Source organism: Takifugu rubripes, chromosome 20 (assembly GCF_901000725.2).
Source record: "Takifugu rubripes chromosome 20, fTakRub1.2, whole genome shotgun sequence".
Taxonomy (NCBI): domain Eukaryota; kingdom Metazoa; phylum Chordata; class Actinopteri; order Tetraodontiformes; family Tetraodontidae; genus Takifugu; species Takifugu rubripes.
In genome coordinates, this window is record NC_042304.1 from 2466981 (window position 1) to 2482001 (window position 15021).

Sequence of the window (15021 nt, forward strand, 5' to 3'; positions counted from 1 at the left end):
CACATAAACCCCAGTTTAATTGAGCTAAGGGTTCGCTAACTGGTTGGAGTGTTTCCTGTCTCACAAACTGCCTCCATTAAGCTCTCTCTTCCCAGACCGCTTCTATGGTTTCCCTCTTGGAGGTTGCAAATCTGTCAACCGTTCCTTTGGAGAACCATGACCTGGAGGTGTTCAGAAAGGGTTTTCTATAAGAAAAAGGATGGGTCTCTTCGGCCATGTATCAACTATTGAGGCCTCAACGAAATCACTGTCAGGAACAGATACCCCCTGCCTCTGGATGCTGCCTTCAGTTCTCTTCACAAAACCTGTTTCTTCACGAAGCTCGAATTACTGAACACCTACCACCTCGTCCGGATCCACCGGACGAGGTTTCCCTGCATGGTTCACCACGACAAGTTTGAGTCACTTTTGCACCTTTTTTATATTTTGTAATTAAATCTTTCACTTCAAGTTTTGTGTCCTGTCTGCATTCTCGGGTTCCGTCCTTGCATTTCTAGTCATTGTAACACTCCAGTTCTTTATTTTTAAAACGGGTTCCATTGTTTGTTTTGATCAATTTAGGAATTCTTTTCTTTCCATGTGTGTCGCTCCCGCTGCCCTCTGCAGTGTTTTAAGCCTTCAACTGTCATGGAGGGTAATGGAGGATCAGAGGACATTTGGATCATGTTAAAAGATACCTCCAGCTGATAGCCAGCAGCTGCTATTGCTATTCTGTCTGCTGCAGTAGTTTCACATCTTTTTTTGTCATTTCTTTTGCATTTGATTATCAATCTATTAATCTTCATTTATATAACGTCACAAAATTGTCTCCAGGTGCTTTACAGAATCCCAGGGCCTGACCCCCAAACAAGCAACAGTGGCAAGGGAAATACTCCCCTTTAACAGGAAGAAACCTTGAGCAGGACCAGGCTCATGTAGGGGGACCATCCTGCTGATAGCCGGCTGGGTGGAGAAGGGGGAGGACAGGTAATACTTTATAACAGCTGAGTGGGAAGGAGAGGCAGCCATGACCCAGCAGGGTGACAATTTCCTGATCTTTGCAATGTTTCTCAAGTGAGTAAAGCTCCTAGAGACTGTTTTAACCGCTGGTATTTAGATTCAAAGAATTGTGTGTTATGATGAGACAGATGTGCTCCTCTGAACCTGAAGCAACACACTTCTACTTCACACTTCTCACTTTTTCTGTACTGCTTGTTCACAACCTGAGTTACACTTACACCTGAGTTTAAATGAAACACCTGCAGCTATATTGCTTTTCTCAAGGACCTTTGAATAGATGCATTCAGCACTCCTGATGGGATAATGAAGGTTAGAGTGAGAAATTTAACAAAGTTTAATTCAATAGGAACTGCAATAAAGTAGGATAAATGCCACAAGTCGAATTCATTATTCAAATCCAGAGAAATTATCATCATCAGCCGATTCATTGAGGAGTGTGTGATGTGGTGATTTCCTGATCTCAGTGATTCACAAATGAAACATTTTACATTGTTTAGCAGGAGTGGAACTCATGTGTGTTGTTCACCATTAACATCTACAGAGCATCAGGTCTGGATCCATCTTTACCTTACATGCTGTCAGACCAAAAATAGTGTAACAGACATAAATAAAATGACTTATCTGGTTATGTTAGCCCTAGATCAGACATGCAATCAGAGGTTTTAGTGAAGTTTAATTGTGTCAATGTCTTAATATGTAGACAGAGGAGCAGAAGAAAATACATTGTTTTTTTTTCTTGCTTAGGACAAAGCTGAGCTATAAGGGAAGTTTTTCAAAAGCACATTTGCCATCTTGGCATTTTTAATACACTGTATCCAGAACTATGATTGGTCTTTATACTATCCAAAGAGGAGGAAATAAAGGAAATCCTTAAATTGCACAGCTTATCAGGTCTGAAAATGACATCCTCAATATATTTTATTAAAATGTAAATATAATTGAATATTCTATTACTAAATATAAATCTGTAAAATATATCATGACGAAGAAAATGACTTTAAAATGAACAAACTGAAAACAAGGTAAAAACAGATCAATGGCTGAAGGCCGGGCACGCCCACCGCTGCTTTGGGCCAATCAAAACCGTGGGCGTTCCCATAGCGCCCATCCAAGCTGCAGCCTGCCGCTGCTGCAGTTTGGACTTCCGGTATTTCTTAATGTCAAACACAAGCGAACTTAAAATAAACCAGTTAGAATGATGCAGGTGAGTCTTGCGCTGGTTTCCGGCGTGTAGTGAAGCTGCTGCACATTCGTCCATTTCCACATGGCTCCTCTCAGGTTCTGTGCGAACATTTCCTGGCTCTTCACCGAGCTGCCAGACTTCAGCAAGCGGATATACGCGGCTGCGGCAGCCGGCTTCCAGGCTGTGGAGGCGGCCTGGCTCTACGACTGCGACCTGTCGGAGCTCCAGAGAGCCAGAGAGGCCACGGGGGTGGAGGTGGTTCTCATCAACACCCCGCCCGGTAAACAGCACCGATGTGGGGCCAAATCAGCGGGAAACGGCCGTTAACTAAAACACCAAGCTAATGTACAACAAGGCTCTACCGTCGCTCACGCTTAAAAGATAAAAATGCTCCGCTTTCGTTTGAATGTTTTATTTAATCAGACTTATTGCAATGATCAGATAACTGGGAATAGCAGGAGCTCCTCCAGCACTCAATAGTTTACCTGCTCATACATGGGTTGTTATGATGTGTGCGCTGCAGGAGATGTGCAGGCAGGAGATCTTGGACTTGGAGCCGTTCCTGGAAGGGAAGCAGAGTTCAGACAGGGTCTGGATCTGGCTCTAGATTACGCCAGATCTCTGAGCTGCAAAAGGTGAAGCGTCAGCAGGTTTTCCTTCCTCACCAACTTGAGTTGTGGACAGTCAGGGTTTGGTTGACATTCTGACCTTCGACGCAACCTTATATTAAACACCTACGAACACTTTCTTCCCATACAAACTATGACTTTGAGAGGATTTATCATGTAAAACGTCTACATCGTTATGTTCATGTGTTCACCAGGATCCATTTGATGGCTGGCAGGATTCCTGTAGGATCACAGAGAAGCACTGTGGCCCGAGACATGGAGAACACCTTCATACAGAACCTTCGATATGCTGCTGATGTTCTGTCAAAGGTGGGTGGTCTTCTCTGTCCTAGAGGGTCTCGCGGAGCAGATCGAGTAACTGCGTGGTGGTGTCAGGGTTCACCATCGATGCAGACTAATGAAAGTTCAACTTGTCATTATAAAGATAAAACAAATCTTCATATCTGTTAGTCAGTCGAACGGCGCAAGTTACCACGGTAACCGCTCCAATTTTACATACAGTTGCGAGAAAAAGTATGTATACCTTTGGGATTACTTGGATTTCTGCATAAATTAGTCATAAAATATGTTCTGATCTTCATCTAAGTCCCATCACCAGACAAACACAGTCTGCTTAAAGTAATACTGCACAAAAAATGACACGTTTTCATGTTTTTATTGAACCCAACATGGAAAAATCACAGTGTAGGGTGGAAAAGTATGTGAGCCTTTGCATTTAATAGCTGGACGACCCTCCTTTGGCAGCAATAACCTCAACCAAATGTTTCCTGTAGCTGCAGATCAGACCTGCACACCGGCCGGGAGGAATTTTGGAACACAATACTGTTTAATTTCTGCCAAATTCTTTGGATGTCTGGTGTGAATGTCTCTCTGGAGGTCAGGAAACAGCATCTCAGTCGGGTTGAGGTCAGGACTCTGACTGGGCCACTTCAGAAGGTGTATTTTCTTCTGTTGAAGCCATTCTGGTGCTGATTTACGTCTGTGCTCTGGGTCGTTGTCCCGTTGCATCACCCGTCCGCTGTTGAGCTTCAGTTTGCAGACTGATGGTCAGTTTTCCTGCAAACTGTCTTGGGAATTCCTGGGAATTCACAAAAGTAAACAACTACAGCCCGATTTCTAAGCTTTGCGTTTTGGCTAAACTGTTTGAGAGGATCATCAGTGACCAACTCAAGGAATTTTTAGAATCCAATATTATTTTATTTCCATTCCAGTCTGGTTTTACAGAACAGTGCAGCACTGTTACGGCTATGCTGAAGGTCCTAAATGTTTTAATTGAGGCTCTGGTCACAAGAAACATTGTGTCGCTCTTTTGACACGGTAGACCACAGCATGCTGATAACAGCTTTACATCACATCGGCCTATCTAAACAGGCAGCTGCCTGGTTTGCCAACTACCTGTCCAAGAGAACACTGGACATTACCAAAGGGGTGCCCCAGGGATCAGTGCTGGGACCCATTTTATTTTCAATCTACATAAACAATCTCTGTAATAACTTGTCAAATGCAATGATCATTTTCTATGCAGATGACACAATTATTTCTTGCTGTTCAACTTCACTTACTCAGGCTATTGAGTTTTTACAGGCTGCCTTTAATGTTTTCCAGTCCTGTTAAAATCATCTTAAACTCGTTTGAAACACAAATAAATATCAAGTTCATGGTTTTCTCTCATACAAAGGTGCTACCACAGAACATTCCAAATATTGAAACATCCAAAGGAAAATCTATAGAGCGTGTTTTAAATTACAAGTACTTGGGTTTCATCTGAGATGAGGAAAACTAAACTTCGTGTGATGCTTGGGTTCTTTTTCAGAAATAGAACCTGCTTCTCTCTCAGGGTCAGACAGAAATCAGTGACAGCAGCCTTCCTGTTTTATCTGAGTGTGCCTCCAGTCCTTGGACGCTGTTTGTCATTCAGCTCTGAGATTTGTCACTGGCTGTAGTCATCTTAGCCAGCACTGGGAATTGTACATGAAATCAAATTTGCCTTTTCTGAGTGCAGGCAGAAACAAGCACTGGCTGACCCTAATTTAGAAGGCTCTTTTCGGCTTGATTCCTCTTTATTTCCTTTGCCTTGCGTTCTTCCACGACACTTGTTTCAGCTTCCTCGGGTAAGGACTGATTTTAGAAAAAGAGCTTTCAGCTTCGCTGCCTCAGGACGTGGAATACACTCCAGACTGAAAGTCTGTGAAGTCATTCCGCTTGGAGCCTTCCGTTTATCCTGAGGGAGAGACAGCGTGAGACCACTGAGCAGCGCCTGTGTTTCAACTTTTCTATTGCTGTTTGTTGTTTTGTTGCAGCTCCTGCACTTTTTACTCTAGACCAACCACGTCTGACTGCTCCTGTGACATGTGCTGCTCACCTCTTGGCCAGGTCACCCCAGGTTTTCTGCTTCAGTAAAGGTTGATAAATGTTCCCATCGATGTTCCGCCCAAACAACTCCATTTTGGTTTCATCTAACCACAGAACATTTTGCCAGTAGTTTCCTTACTGTAGATTTGTGAACAACAATGTTAGCATGTGCCAGAGATTTCTGTCAGTCTTCAGCGGACCCTCGAGGATTCTTCTCCACCACGCTGAGCATCCTCTCGTGGTCCGACCACACCGAGGGAGAGTAGCAACAGTGCTGAACTTTCTCCATTTGTAGACCGTCTGTCTCACCATGGACACATGGACATCGAGGCTTTCAGAGATACTTTTGGAACCCTGTCCAGCTTCATACAGGTCAATACTTGATGGTAGATCTTCTGAGAGCTCTTTTGTGTGGGGCATGTTCACATCACTCAATGCCTCCATGGAACAGCAAACTCACAGCTGGTGTGTGTTTTAGAGGGCAGGACAGTTTTAACCAACCTGGGTTCTCCTCACATTAAGTGGACTCCAGCTTGGCTGACGGCTGGCTGCAATTAGCTCTTGGAGAAGTCATTAACATGGGCTTCACATACTTTTCCACCCTGCACTGTGATTTTTCCATATTGGGTTCAGTAAAAACATGAAAACTTGTCATTTTTTGTGCTTTTTTAGTTTAAACAGACTGTCTGGTGAATGGACTTAGATGAAGATCAGAACATATTTTATGACCAATTTATGCAGAAATCCAAGTTAGGGTTCACATACTTTTCCTTGCAACTGTAGATGACCTTACATAATAACCACTTTCTGAGTCTTCGGGGTGCAGAACAGTGATGTGAGATCTTGTCCCTCACAGGAAGGAATGACGGGTTTGATTGAACCGATCAACTCAAGGATTACAGATCCCAGGTATTATCTGGACTCTCCCCATCAGGGTACGACGCCCCAACACTCATCGGTTAGAAATAATGCCGCTCTTGACTTCAGCGAGAAGATCAGACGTCCTAAACACGTCACGGTTCACTCACACATGCAGGACATCAGATGTTCTCATGGTAACGTAGATCCTACTGAACTGAAACACGCTGTGCTGCTTCACTGGGAGAACCATGGAGGAACTCTAGAGCGAGATGAGATGACAGAAGAGATCAGGGGGCTGAAGCAGAGCTTGGCGTGTGCTGTTAGCTCCTCAGGGAACGCCCACGTGGGCGCACTTCAGGATCAGCTGATTGTAGTTTAAGAGTGCTGCACTGTGACCTGTTACTATTCTAATGTATTCATGTCATATTTAATGTGTAGCAGCTGCAATACTGGAGAAGGTGGGACGGCCCAACATCAAGCTGCAGATGGTGGGAGAAAAACATCCACATAGGTAAATGGAGCCGAAATCACGATCCAGCTGAATGAATCTGTCGGATCTGTTGCAGGATATTTTTCACTGTCAGATAATGGATGGAAACTTGTCCCAAAACCTACAGAAGTATTTACCGATCATTGGTGAGTAAACTGAGCTACAAATGCGGAGTCTCTGCTGTTTTCTGAACAGCTCAGACCTGCTGCAGCAGCTGTTCCCTCAGACTGAGGAAGCTGGTGTTGGCTGGGTCAGTGCAGAGGGGGAACGCTCCATCAGCTCAACACAACCGTCTTCATCTTGAAACAATCCACATGAGAATGGGGCCAGTTTTAGCTCCTTAAATCATCATTGACTCCACCCGCCGCCGACGCTAATGTGTGTTCTGAAACTGTGGCCCGATACCTGGAACCAGCTTTCGGAGGACAACAATGACGGACTCTGTCCTGTTCAGCTCACATACAGATCGCTCAGGTCCCGGACAGGAATGAGCCCGACAGCGCCGGAGAGCTGAACTACAGCTTCCTGTTCAGCACACTGGAAAAACACGGTTACCAGGGTTACATCGGCTGTGAATACAAACCACTCGGTCAGCACCTTTTAAAGCTCTTCTAGAAATTTAGGACAAATATTTTAGCAATTGTTACTTTTGGTTTCAGGTTCCACAAAGGAGGGACTCGGCTGGCTCAGCAAATACACCCAGCAGGCCACGACTACAGGCGTCCACTAACAGTCAGACGGTTTCCACATTTGATTTATTCCATAGTTTGTCCGTTCAGAAGATCGTTCCAGTCAATGGAGCTGGATGGCAACTGTAATAAATCAAGAACTGAGTAAAATTGGGTGGCGTTTTATCGACTCTCTTTACTTAGATGTATCAGAATCAAAGCTTGGAGGCATCAAAAGAGACGTTCTTTAGTTCTGGATGATGTTAGAAGCCAACATGAGATGTTCCTGTTGTGGTGTTTGAGGTCAGGTTAATTACAACAATGAAGGTCACTCACTGGTCCAGCAGTTGTGTTCATTTATTGAGCACTCCTGTACTGTTGCCCACTGTACAAATCTTCTGTAAATACATGTATATACATAATATACATTACACACTTCCCTTTGTGTGCATCAGTCAGGAACAGTAAGAGCAGCTCAGTTTAGTGCCGAACACTTCTCATGCAGTCAGATCAGCCAGTGTTCAAACTTTCACATTCAAGCCTCAGAAGTGTGAAACCTCATCGTCTACCTGCAGCTCTAATGAAGTCATGTCCAACTCAATCCATTCATCACCCATCATCCACGGACTTCTCCCTAAACAGGGAGGGGCGGGGAACTGTGCTTTGGAAACACTCGGTACCGATTCTGTGGTTTGATATTGTGCAAATCAGCCAAGTTTTCTTACAAAAGGCATGTCATTGGATTTGGAGTAAATGTCATTTACTCCAAACCCATTCAGGCACTTTCTCGATCGTGACCCCAAAGATCTTGCATGAAGAGCCGATGGATCACCGTCACCTGCTGAGTTTGGGGAGAAGAAGCAGGCACTTCAGGGAAGCAGTTATGGCTGTGGGTTCAAGTATGGAACACGATGGCTTTCACGCCGTCGCCAGGGCAAGTCGCTCAAACCCGTAAACATCGCTGAAAGCTTGCAAGGTGCTAGAGGAAGGCACACGATGGAGATGAACCGGGGACCGTTGAAAGTGAGACGCTTCAACTTCAGCACAGCAAGACTGAAGATTCTGTTCAGCCCAAGAAACCAAAACCAAACAGTTTCATCAACTGAAGCGTCAGAGCACAGACCAACTTTGAGGTATCTACAGCAAGCTGAGAGGTTGACCAGGCTTCCAACAGGGTCTGTGGTCCAGTCAGTTGAGGACAACCAACACCTGGAGCGGCAGTTACGGGCTAGAACCTTGTGAGGTTCTTTGCAGTGATGCCTTAAAAAAGAAAGTCCAGTGTTTACGTTGCTCTTCATGTTGGACACACGATGGACCTCCTGAAGTGAACGCTCCCCTCAAAGCAAGGAGCTCTGCTAGAGGACACCAGTTCCATACAAAGGATTAAACCAAAGCTGTTTGGCATCACTGAGGCTGGAGAAGCTGAACGATGCAACAATTCTGCCGCCAGTTACAAGCAAATAAAAGAGTTGAAAAGCAGCAGCAGCAGCAGCAGGACTCTCCTTCCAGGTTAGAGCCTCAGCGTTGCAGAAACGCCCCACCAGGCTGTGGAAGCTGCTCCTAAGGCCCCAAACTGCTGCGTCCTGGTCACATGGGTGAGGGCTGAGGGGAGCTGGCCAGCTGACTGGCTCTACAGCAGTCCAGTCCAGAGGTTATAGCAGGCGGTGTTGATGACAGACTCCAGGTGATGATACATAGAGACCAGCTGAGGGGGGGGGCTGCTGTTGGCCTGAGGCTGCGACGGCAGCGGCTCCCGGAAAACCACCTTCAGGCTCTGAGAAGAAAGACCCGACCGTTCACTAAAAGGGCCACTGCTGACCATTATCACCACAATCGTGTCAGAAACTCACCGTTTTTCCAGCTTGTGTATCAAGAAAAACCAGAACGAAGCAGTCGGTGAACTTCTGGTTGAGAACAGCCTGAAAACACAAGTCCAGCGTAGCTGCATCAGAACCAGAAACCCTTTCTAGTGTTCTCATCAACATCACTCATTTGGATCTTCTCTTTTTGACCGCTTCATTCTATCAAAACCTTTGCTTTTTACAAGTTTTGGCAGGAAGGTTTCATGAAACTGAACTTTATTTTTTTTATTTATATTTTAACTCAATACATGAGTTCACTGCCCCAAAAGCATAGAGGCCTAAACATTTCTCCATCTTTATCGTCATCTTACTGAGAACTTTGTTTCTCTTTTACAGCTTTTTTTTTTTACAGCTTTTTGAGCCCAAATGCCTCTATGCTGATTAGATGTTAGATTTAATCCTGGTTTCATCATCACAGCCTCTTCTAATGCCTGCTGGGCTCCAAAAGAATAACAGGGAACAACAAGTGCGTTGTTTCCATCAGAAGATCGATGCAGCCTCTTTAACCCAGTCTAACCAGTCTGTGGCTGCTGGGGTCCGATTGGACCGTCTGTCTCACCAGATACTGGACCCCGTTGTCATCAAAGTGTCTGCAGCTCTGAGGGAAGCGGTTCAGAAGGACTTTGATGAGACTCTGGTACCAGGATGGACTCATTGTTAGGAAACAGTCCTACAGAAACAGGCAACCGTGATCAACAGAAATCGTGATATTATGGTTTGACGCATAAAAGGGATGATGCTTCAACACTGAACAACCAAGAATGTTTCACGGGTACCAGTTGTGGGTCGATCTCGCCGACCGAGCGGCTCTGAACAGCCTCCAGCAGCTCCTCCAGCTCACTGAAGGTCAGCCTGGTCAGCTTGAGCTTGTCCAAGGCCAGATGTTCTCCATGGAACAGCCTCTGCCACAGGTTGTCCCGGCGACAGTGGCCCATGGCCTGCTCCACGCTGGACTGGATCTTCCTGCGAGCTGTGGCCACCTCGGTGTTGAGCAGAGGGAACGGCGGGGGGGTATAAAGCAGCTCCTGAGCCTCTGGATTCCCCCCCACCAGAGGAAAGAACTCATTGCCATCACCGGACACGCAGGCAGCCGCTGCTGCTTCAGACGGGCTCTCGTCCCACAGGTCCTGCTCATGTGACGGGCTGGCTTCTGACCGGTCTGCGCCGAGCTTCCCCCCGACCTCCGCGGGGTCCCGGTGAATCTGCGGGAGCTTCTTGAAACGACGCATGTCAGCCGTGAGGCGCGGGAAGAGTTCTCTCTGACTCGTCATGATCACAAAGAACCGCAACCTGTAGACACAAAGACAGAAGGAGGGGACGCGTGAAGTCGACTCTTCATTTCTACAGGTGAACCTTCCTGGGGGGTGAAGTTCCATCGGTCTCCCCTAGGAAGAACGGGTCAGATGGTTGATGGAAGGAGAGCTGCGGCTGGATAAAGGGTTGGTTACTGGTCCTCAGACAGCAGAATCTCTGGGATCCACTGTGGACCTACGACAGCCAGGTCGGTGGTGCGGACACTCAACGGGAGGCGTGTTATGGTTTAGAGCAGGTACGTCCAAAGTCCGGCCCGGGGGCCAATCACGGCCCGCGGTAAGATTTCATACGGCCGCAACTTCAGTCTTACAATGTATTATTTATGGCCCGCTGGCACTAACAGAATAAATAAATCACTAAAATGTAATTCCTCCTTTCTTGTAGATCTTGTAAAAGACAAGAGCAAAATTTACTTGTTTTAAACTTGAATGATAACAGACAACTTTGCATTACATTTATCAAACTCATGGAAATTTAAGGTATTCCATACAGTTCAGTGTTCAATGTTATCTGACTCTCCAGATATGAATTAAAGGCAGAATTGTGTTTTTAGAGTTGTTCACCTCTGCCTGAGTGGCTTATATTTGGTTACACTGCCATTTGAAAAATAAAGAGAATTGTGACAATGAAAATTGTTTTATAATAGTGTACATTTGCATGTACCCTTTCTGGTTAAAAAAACATCAGAAGGATCTACTGGCCCCCGGGCATCTTCACGTTATCAAATCTGGCCCTCTTTGCAAAAAGTTTGGACAGCCCTAGTTTAGAGGAAACCAGGAAATATCGTAAAGGTGGAACCAGACAAACCAAGTCTGTGTTTATTGGTTTCACGCTGTTTTTGAATCACTAAATATGTCTAAAATACATCAGAGCAGGTTTGAATGGTGCTTCATGTTGCAGCACATTCAGACTTAGTGGTGCCCCTCCCAGGCTAGTGGGCCCCCCAGGGTCCCCGTCAGTATTTGTGGTGCTGCTGTTACCTCAGCAGGTGTCTCTCCACGTCCGACTGTTCTTCAAACGGAGCAGCATGGTGACAAACCACCAAGGTCACGTCAAAGTCATCGTGGTGGTGTTGACCCTCTAGATCTGTGTAAGAGCCGGAGCTGTTGTAGGGAAGACAGGAAGAAATGAGCAAAGCCCTCAAGTACAGCAGAAATCCCCCTCAGGGGCTGTTTTACCTGTTCCAAACAGCCACCAGGGCGTACTCGTGGAGATCGGCTGTTCCTTTCTTGGCCTCAGTGGCCATTGTGGTTTTAGACATGCGAAGCGGCTTCATGCCGTACGTGCCAGCGTGGTCAGTGATGTAGTTGTAAAGCTGATGAGCTGTTATCATCCCCGTGGAGATGGAGAAGCTCCCTGATCAACAGACAGATTGTCGTGTTTTACACAATGATTCAAACATCTATTGTGCTTCCTTGGCTACACATGATACAGTGTAGGAGCAAAGTTTTATTCATTTCTTTATCTTTAACTCAGAGGAATTTCCAGAAGTCTAAACAAAATTAATTAGGAAAAACTAGTAAAATGGAGCAACGTGTGGTTGTTTCCCTTTCCTGCTGCCAGAAAATGTCAGTGTTTTCCTGACCAATAGGACTTTAAAGGGCTGGAAAAGATTCACCCCACCGGGTTGCTGACTGAATTCTGCTACAGATAAATTAGCCAATAACTTCTAAACACAAGACATGGGCCTCAGGCCACCCTGGGGTGCGAAGCTGTCAGCCCCAAGAACCCAACCGAGTTCTCCGTGTGAAGCCTTCAGCACCCGAGTCACCTTGGAAGACGTGGTTGCGGCCAAACTTGGGGATGTCGGGGTGATGGGAGATAAAATCGTCCAGGAAGTCGGTCAGCTGGTAGCCCTGGCGCAGCGTCATGTGGCAACCAACCAAGTACTGGTGGACGACTCGCAGGTGGAAGTCGTAGCTGAAGGAGTGAACGTGCATCAGGTCCCGCACTTTGTCGCACTCTTCAGTGAAGAGCATGGAGAGCTAGAACGCAGGTGGATCTTAGGTTAGCCTGATTCTCAACCACAACGCGTACATCCTGATCTTGGTCTGTTTCTACACGCTGTTCCTTCTGTTTACATCAGGGGAAAGGAGCAAATCAGACGCAGCTAAAAGCTGACTTAGACTCTTTTTAAAGAGTCATTTATGTAATCCTACACAGGTGAAGCACCTGTATGCTGCTATGTTTGCTAACAGCCATCCCTCTGCTCTCAGCAGGGTCCTTTGGGAGCAACGTTCATATAAATAGATTTCTGAAGAGTTCTTACTTTAATGACAACATCAAATGTGTCAAAGAGATGATTATTCTGACTTAAACGTCAACAGTTTTTATTAAAGCGGCGTCTCCACATCGGGATCCCTCCGCCTCCACAGCGGTCCGTCCTCGGGGTTTGCTCAGACGCTCGATAAAGGTCAGGACGCTGGCAGCGCCATCACTGATGACTGAAAGCAGGAGGGATGACCGTTAGCTTCAGCTCCCAGGTGGCGCTCTCACCGCAACCTGCCCTGCCTGACATCCACACGCTGTGGTGGTGGTCTGGAGGACAGAGCTACATGATTGACAGCACCAGCCACATCAGTAAAACTGGAACCAGTTTCTATACTTGCTCAGACACATAAACCTAAACAGCTTTCTGCTGTGAAAGTGCTAACAAGAGCCATGAATCAGCTCTGTTGACCTTTAGGTTTAGAGTGTGTGTTTTTTCTACCACCAGGGATCACTGTCGGTGGTGTGTGGGACTATACAACAGTATAGTTTTATAGTTTTATATTTATATTCATATTCTATTTAATTTATTCTATTTTATTTCTTATTTTATTATATTTTTATTATCTTTAATTTAGGTTTAATGGGGTGTAATGGTGGTGGGAAATTTTGTAGATGCTTGTAGATCTTTGGAGATGCTAATTTCCCTGGTGGACACCCCCTAAAGGGATCAATAAAGTACTCTTGAATCTTGAATCTTGAAGTACTCTATACTCTGATGTATAGAGTACTTACTGTGGAGTGAGTTTACCATCCAGTTGTCAGCCAAAAGGTAAGGCTCACCTCTTCTGTGGACCTTTAGCGTGTTCATAAACAACCTTTTCTTGCAGACTGAGAATAGTTCAGTGTAACCAAAACTTAAACTACTAAAACGGATCCCTGGAATCCTTCAACAGCTTCAACACTCTATACACAGATCACATCAGGTGAACAGAGCAGTAGCGGCTTTTAGCCCTGTGTTAAACATGATTTTAAAGCTCAGACACAAAGAAAATATTAAAAGCATCTTTCAGCCAACCTGCTAGCTAACAAAGATTCAGGAAAAGATGTACAGGAGCAAACTGATCAGAGCAGGCAGAAGACACAGAGGTGGCTGCACAGACACTTAGAGGGTCACAAGCTGAGACTCACAAACCCAAACAGCAAGCACAGAGACTTACAGCCTGTTGAGAGTCAAGAGAACAAACAAGGAAGTCATAGAAAAGCTCAGCTTCAGAGGAGAACCAATTTCTTGGATGCACGACATTCAATAACCCAAAGGACTGAGCGCTACGTTGTAACAACTGTAGCTCCCACAGCTATGAAAGGTCATTTCATCAACACAGAAACCAGGTAGTTGCCCAACAGAACACAGAGATGGAGGTGTGAAAGGGGGAAACCCAGGACTGATTGCAGCAGAGCAGAGCAGCAGGGAGGGACGGAGCCTGATGAGACAACCCTCCTTTGAAAATGTCTGGGACATACCACACAGTCAGCCAGTGGGCTGGCGTCTGGGAACGGCCTGCAACGAGGTTTGGTGAGGAGGTTGCCCTGATGGAGAAATGACATGAGGTGGGACTTGGCAAACACAGACAAATGCAAAGGAAGACGGCAGATTTAGTTTGAGGAGAAATACTGAAGACGTGTTCTCAAAACCCTTTTCAATCTGCACAAGTGGAGCCAGAGGCAGGACAGAAAACATCCCACTGCTGGACCCTCAACGGTGGACTGGACTGAATGGAACTGTGACCCGTGAGGTGGATGGGTTCGCTCCAGCTTACCTACCCAGGTGTGCAAGGTCCTCATGTCCAACAGGGCTCAGCAACAATGGAGGGAGAGGTGGAGGAAGGAAGGGGTGGATGGAGGGAGGGAGGAAGGGAGGGGTGGAGGGAGGAAGGAAGGGGTGGATGGAGGGAGGGAGGAAGGGAGGGGTGGAGGGAGGAAGGAATGGGTGGATGGAGGGAGGGAGGAAGGGAGGGGTGGCCAAAGGTAAAGCCACTGTCCAAATGAGCAACCATCATCTCCATGGAGACCCCAGCAGCCCCGGAGAGTCAGATTTGAATGACACATTTCCACCTGAAGCCTAACGGACATTTCTGAAGAAAGACGCTCCATCTCAGCGGCTCAGACGCCCCTCATAAAGCCAGTGAACTGTCCAGGAGCCCAACCAGCAGCTCCATGTGCAAATACAGCCACACACGACAGCCCTCTTCCCAGAACGCTGCTTCTGCTTCCTGTCTAAAGGCCTGAATGTTCAGGAATCCTAATGTGAAAGTTCAGCTTCTGATCCTGCGAATGAATGATGGTGAGTGAAAGGCAGGACTTCCTTCTGTAGCTGATGTTTTTCCAGTGCTTAACTGGGTAAATAACAGCCGTTTAGAGCCGTTCCTCCATCCACACAATCACAAAATCTCTG

The 15021-nt window shown here is 46.2% G+C and overlaps 2 protein-coding genes across 6 annotated transcripts in view; one reads left to right on the forward strand and one right to left on the reverse strand.

Moving 5' to 3' along the window:
- Positions 1-2119: 2119 nt before the first annotated feature.
- hyi (hydroxypyruvate isomerase) lies at positions 2120-7355 on the forward strand. Its single transcript, XM_003973806.3, has 8 exons — positions 2120-2462; positions 2706-2817; positions 3006-3120; positions 6020-6098; positions 6463-6512; positions 6591-6660; positions 6969-7103; positions 7174-7355. The coding sequence occupies exons 1-8, from the start codon at positions 2264-2266 to the stop codon at positions 7242-7244; spliced, it is 831 nt and encodes a 276-aa protein (XP_003973855.2). The 5' UTR covers positions 2120-2263; the 3' UTR covers positions 7245-7355.
- Positions 7356-7520: 165 nt separating this feature from the next.
- The window catches only part of szt2 (SZT2 subunit of KICSTOR complex), a 46368-nt gene continuing 38867 nt past the window's right edge, over positions 7521-15021 (reverse strand). For 4 of the 5 annotated variants that reach the window (XM_029828929.1, XM_029828930.1, XM_029828931.1 and 1 more), the window contains 8 exons: positions 14091-14156; positions 12130-12343; positions 11537-11714; positions 11339-11461; positions 9821-10334; positions 9604-9714; positions 9033-9101; positions 7521-8956 (listed from right to left, as the gene is read on the reverse strand). In XM_029828929.1, the coding sequence (XP_029684789.1) occupies positions 8813-8956; positions 9033-9101; positions 9604-9714; positions 9821-10334; positions 11339-11461; positions 11537-11714; positions 12130-12343; positions 14091-14156 (1419 nt within the window). In that variant the 3' untranslated portion in view covers positions 7521-8812. The remainder of the gene's footprint in view (positions 8957-9032; positions 9102-9603; positions 9715-9820; positions 10335-11338; positions 11462-11536; positions 11715-12129; positions 12344-14090; positions 14157-15021) is intronic. The other variant, XM_029828932.1, reaches the window with a different exon arrangement.

What these genes read in the sequence shown, in the direction of transcription:
- hyi (XM_003973806.3), top strand. Translation starts at nt 2,264, where the DNA reads ATGGCTCCTCTCAGGTTCTGTGCGAACATTTCCTGGCTCTTCACCGAG. An exon ending in CTGCTGATGTTCTGTCAAAG is followed by an intron (nt 3,121 to 6,019) that starts GTGGGTGGTCTT and finishes TGTCCCTCACAG; the next exon opens with GAAGGAATGACGGGTTTGAT. An exon ending in CCAACATCAAGCTGCAGATG is followed by an intron (nt 6,513 to 6,590) that starts GTGGGAGAAAAA and finishes GATCTGTTGCAG; the next exon opens with GATATTTTTCACTGTCAGAT.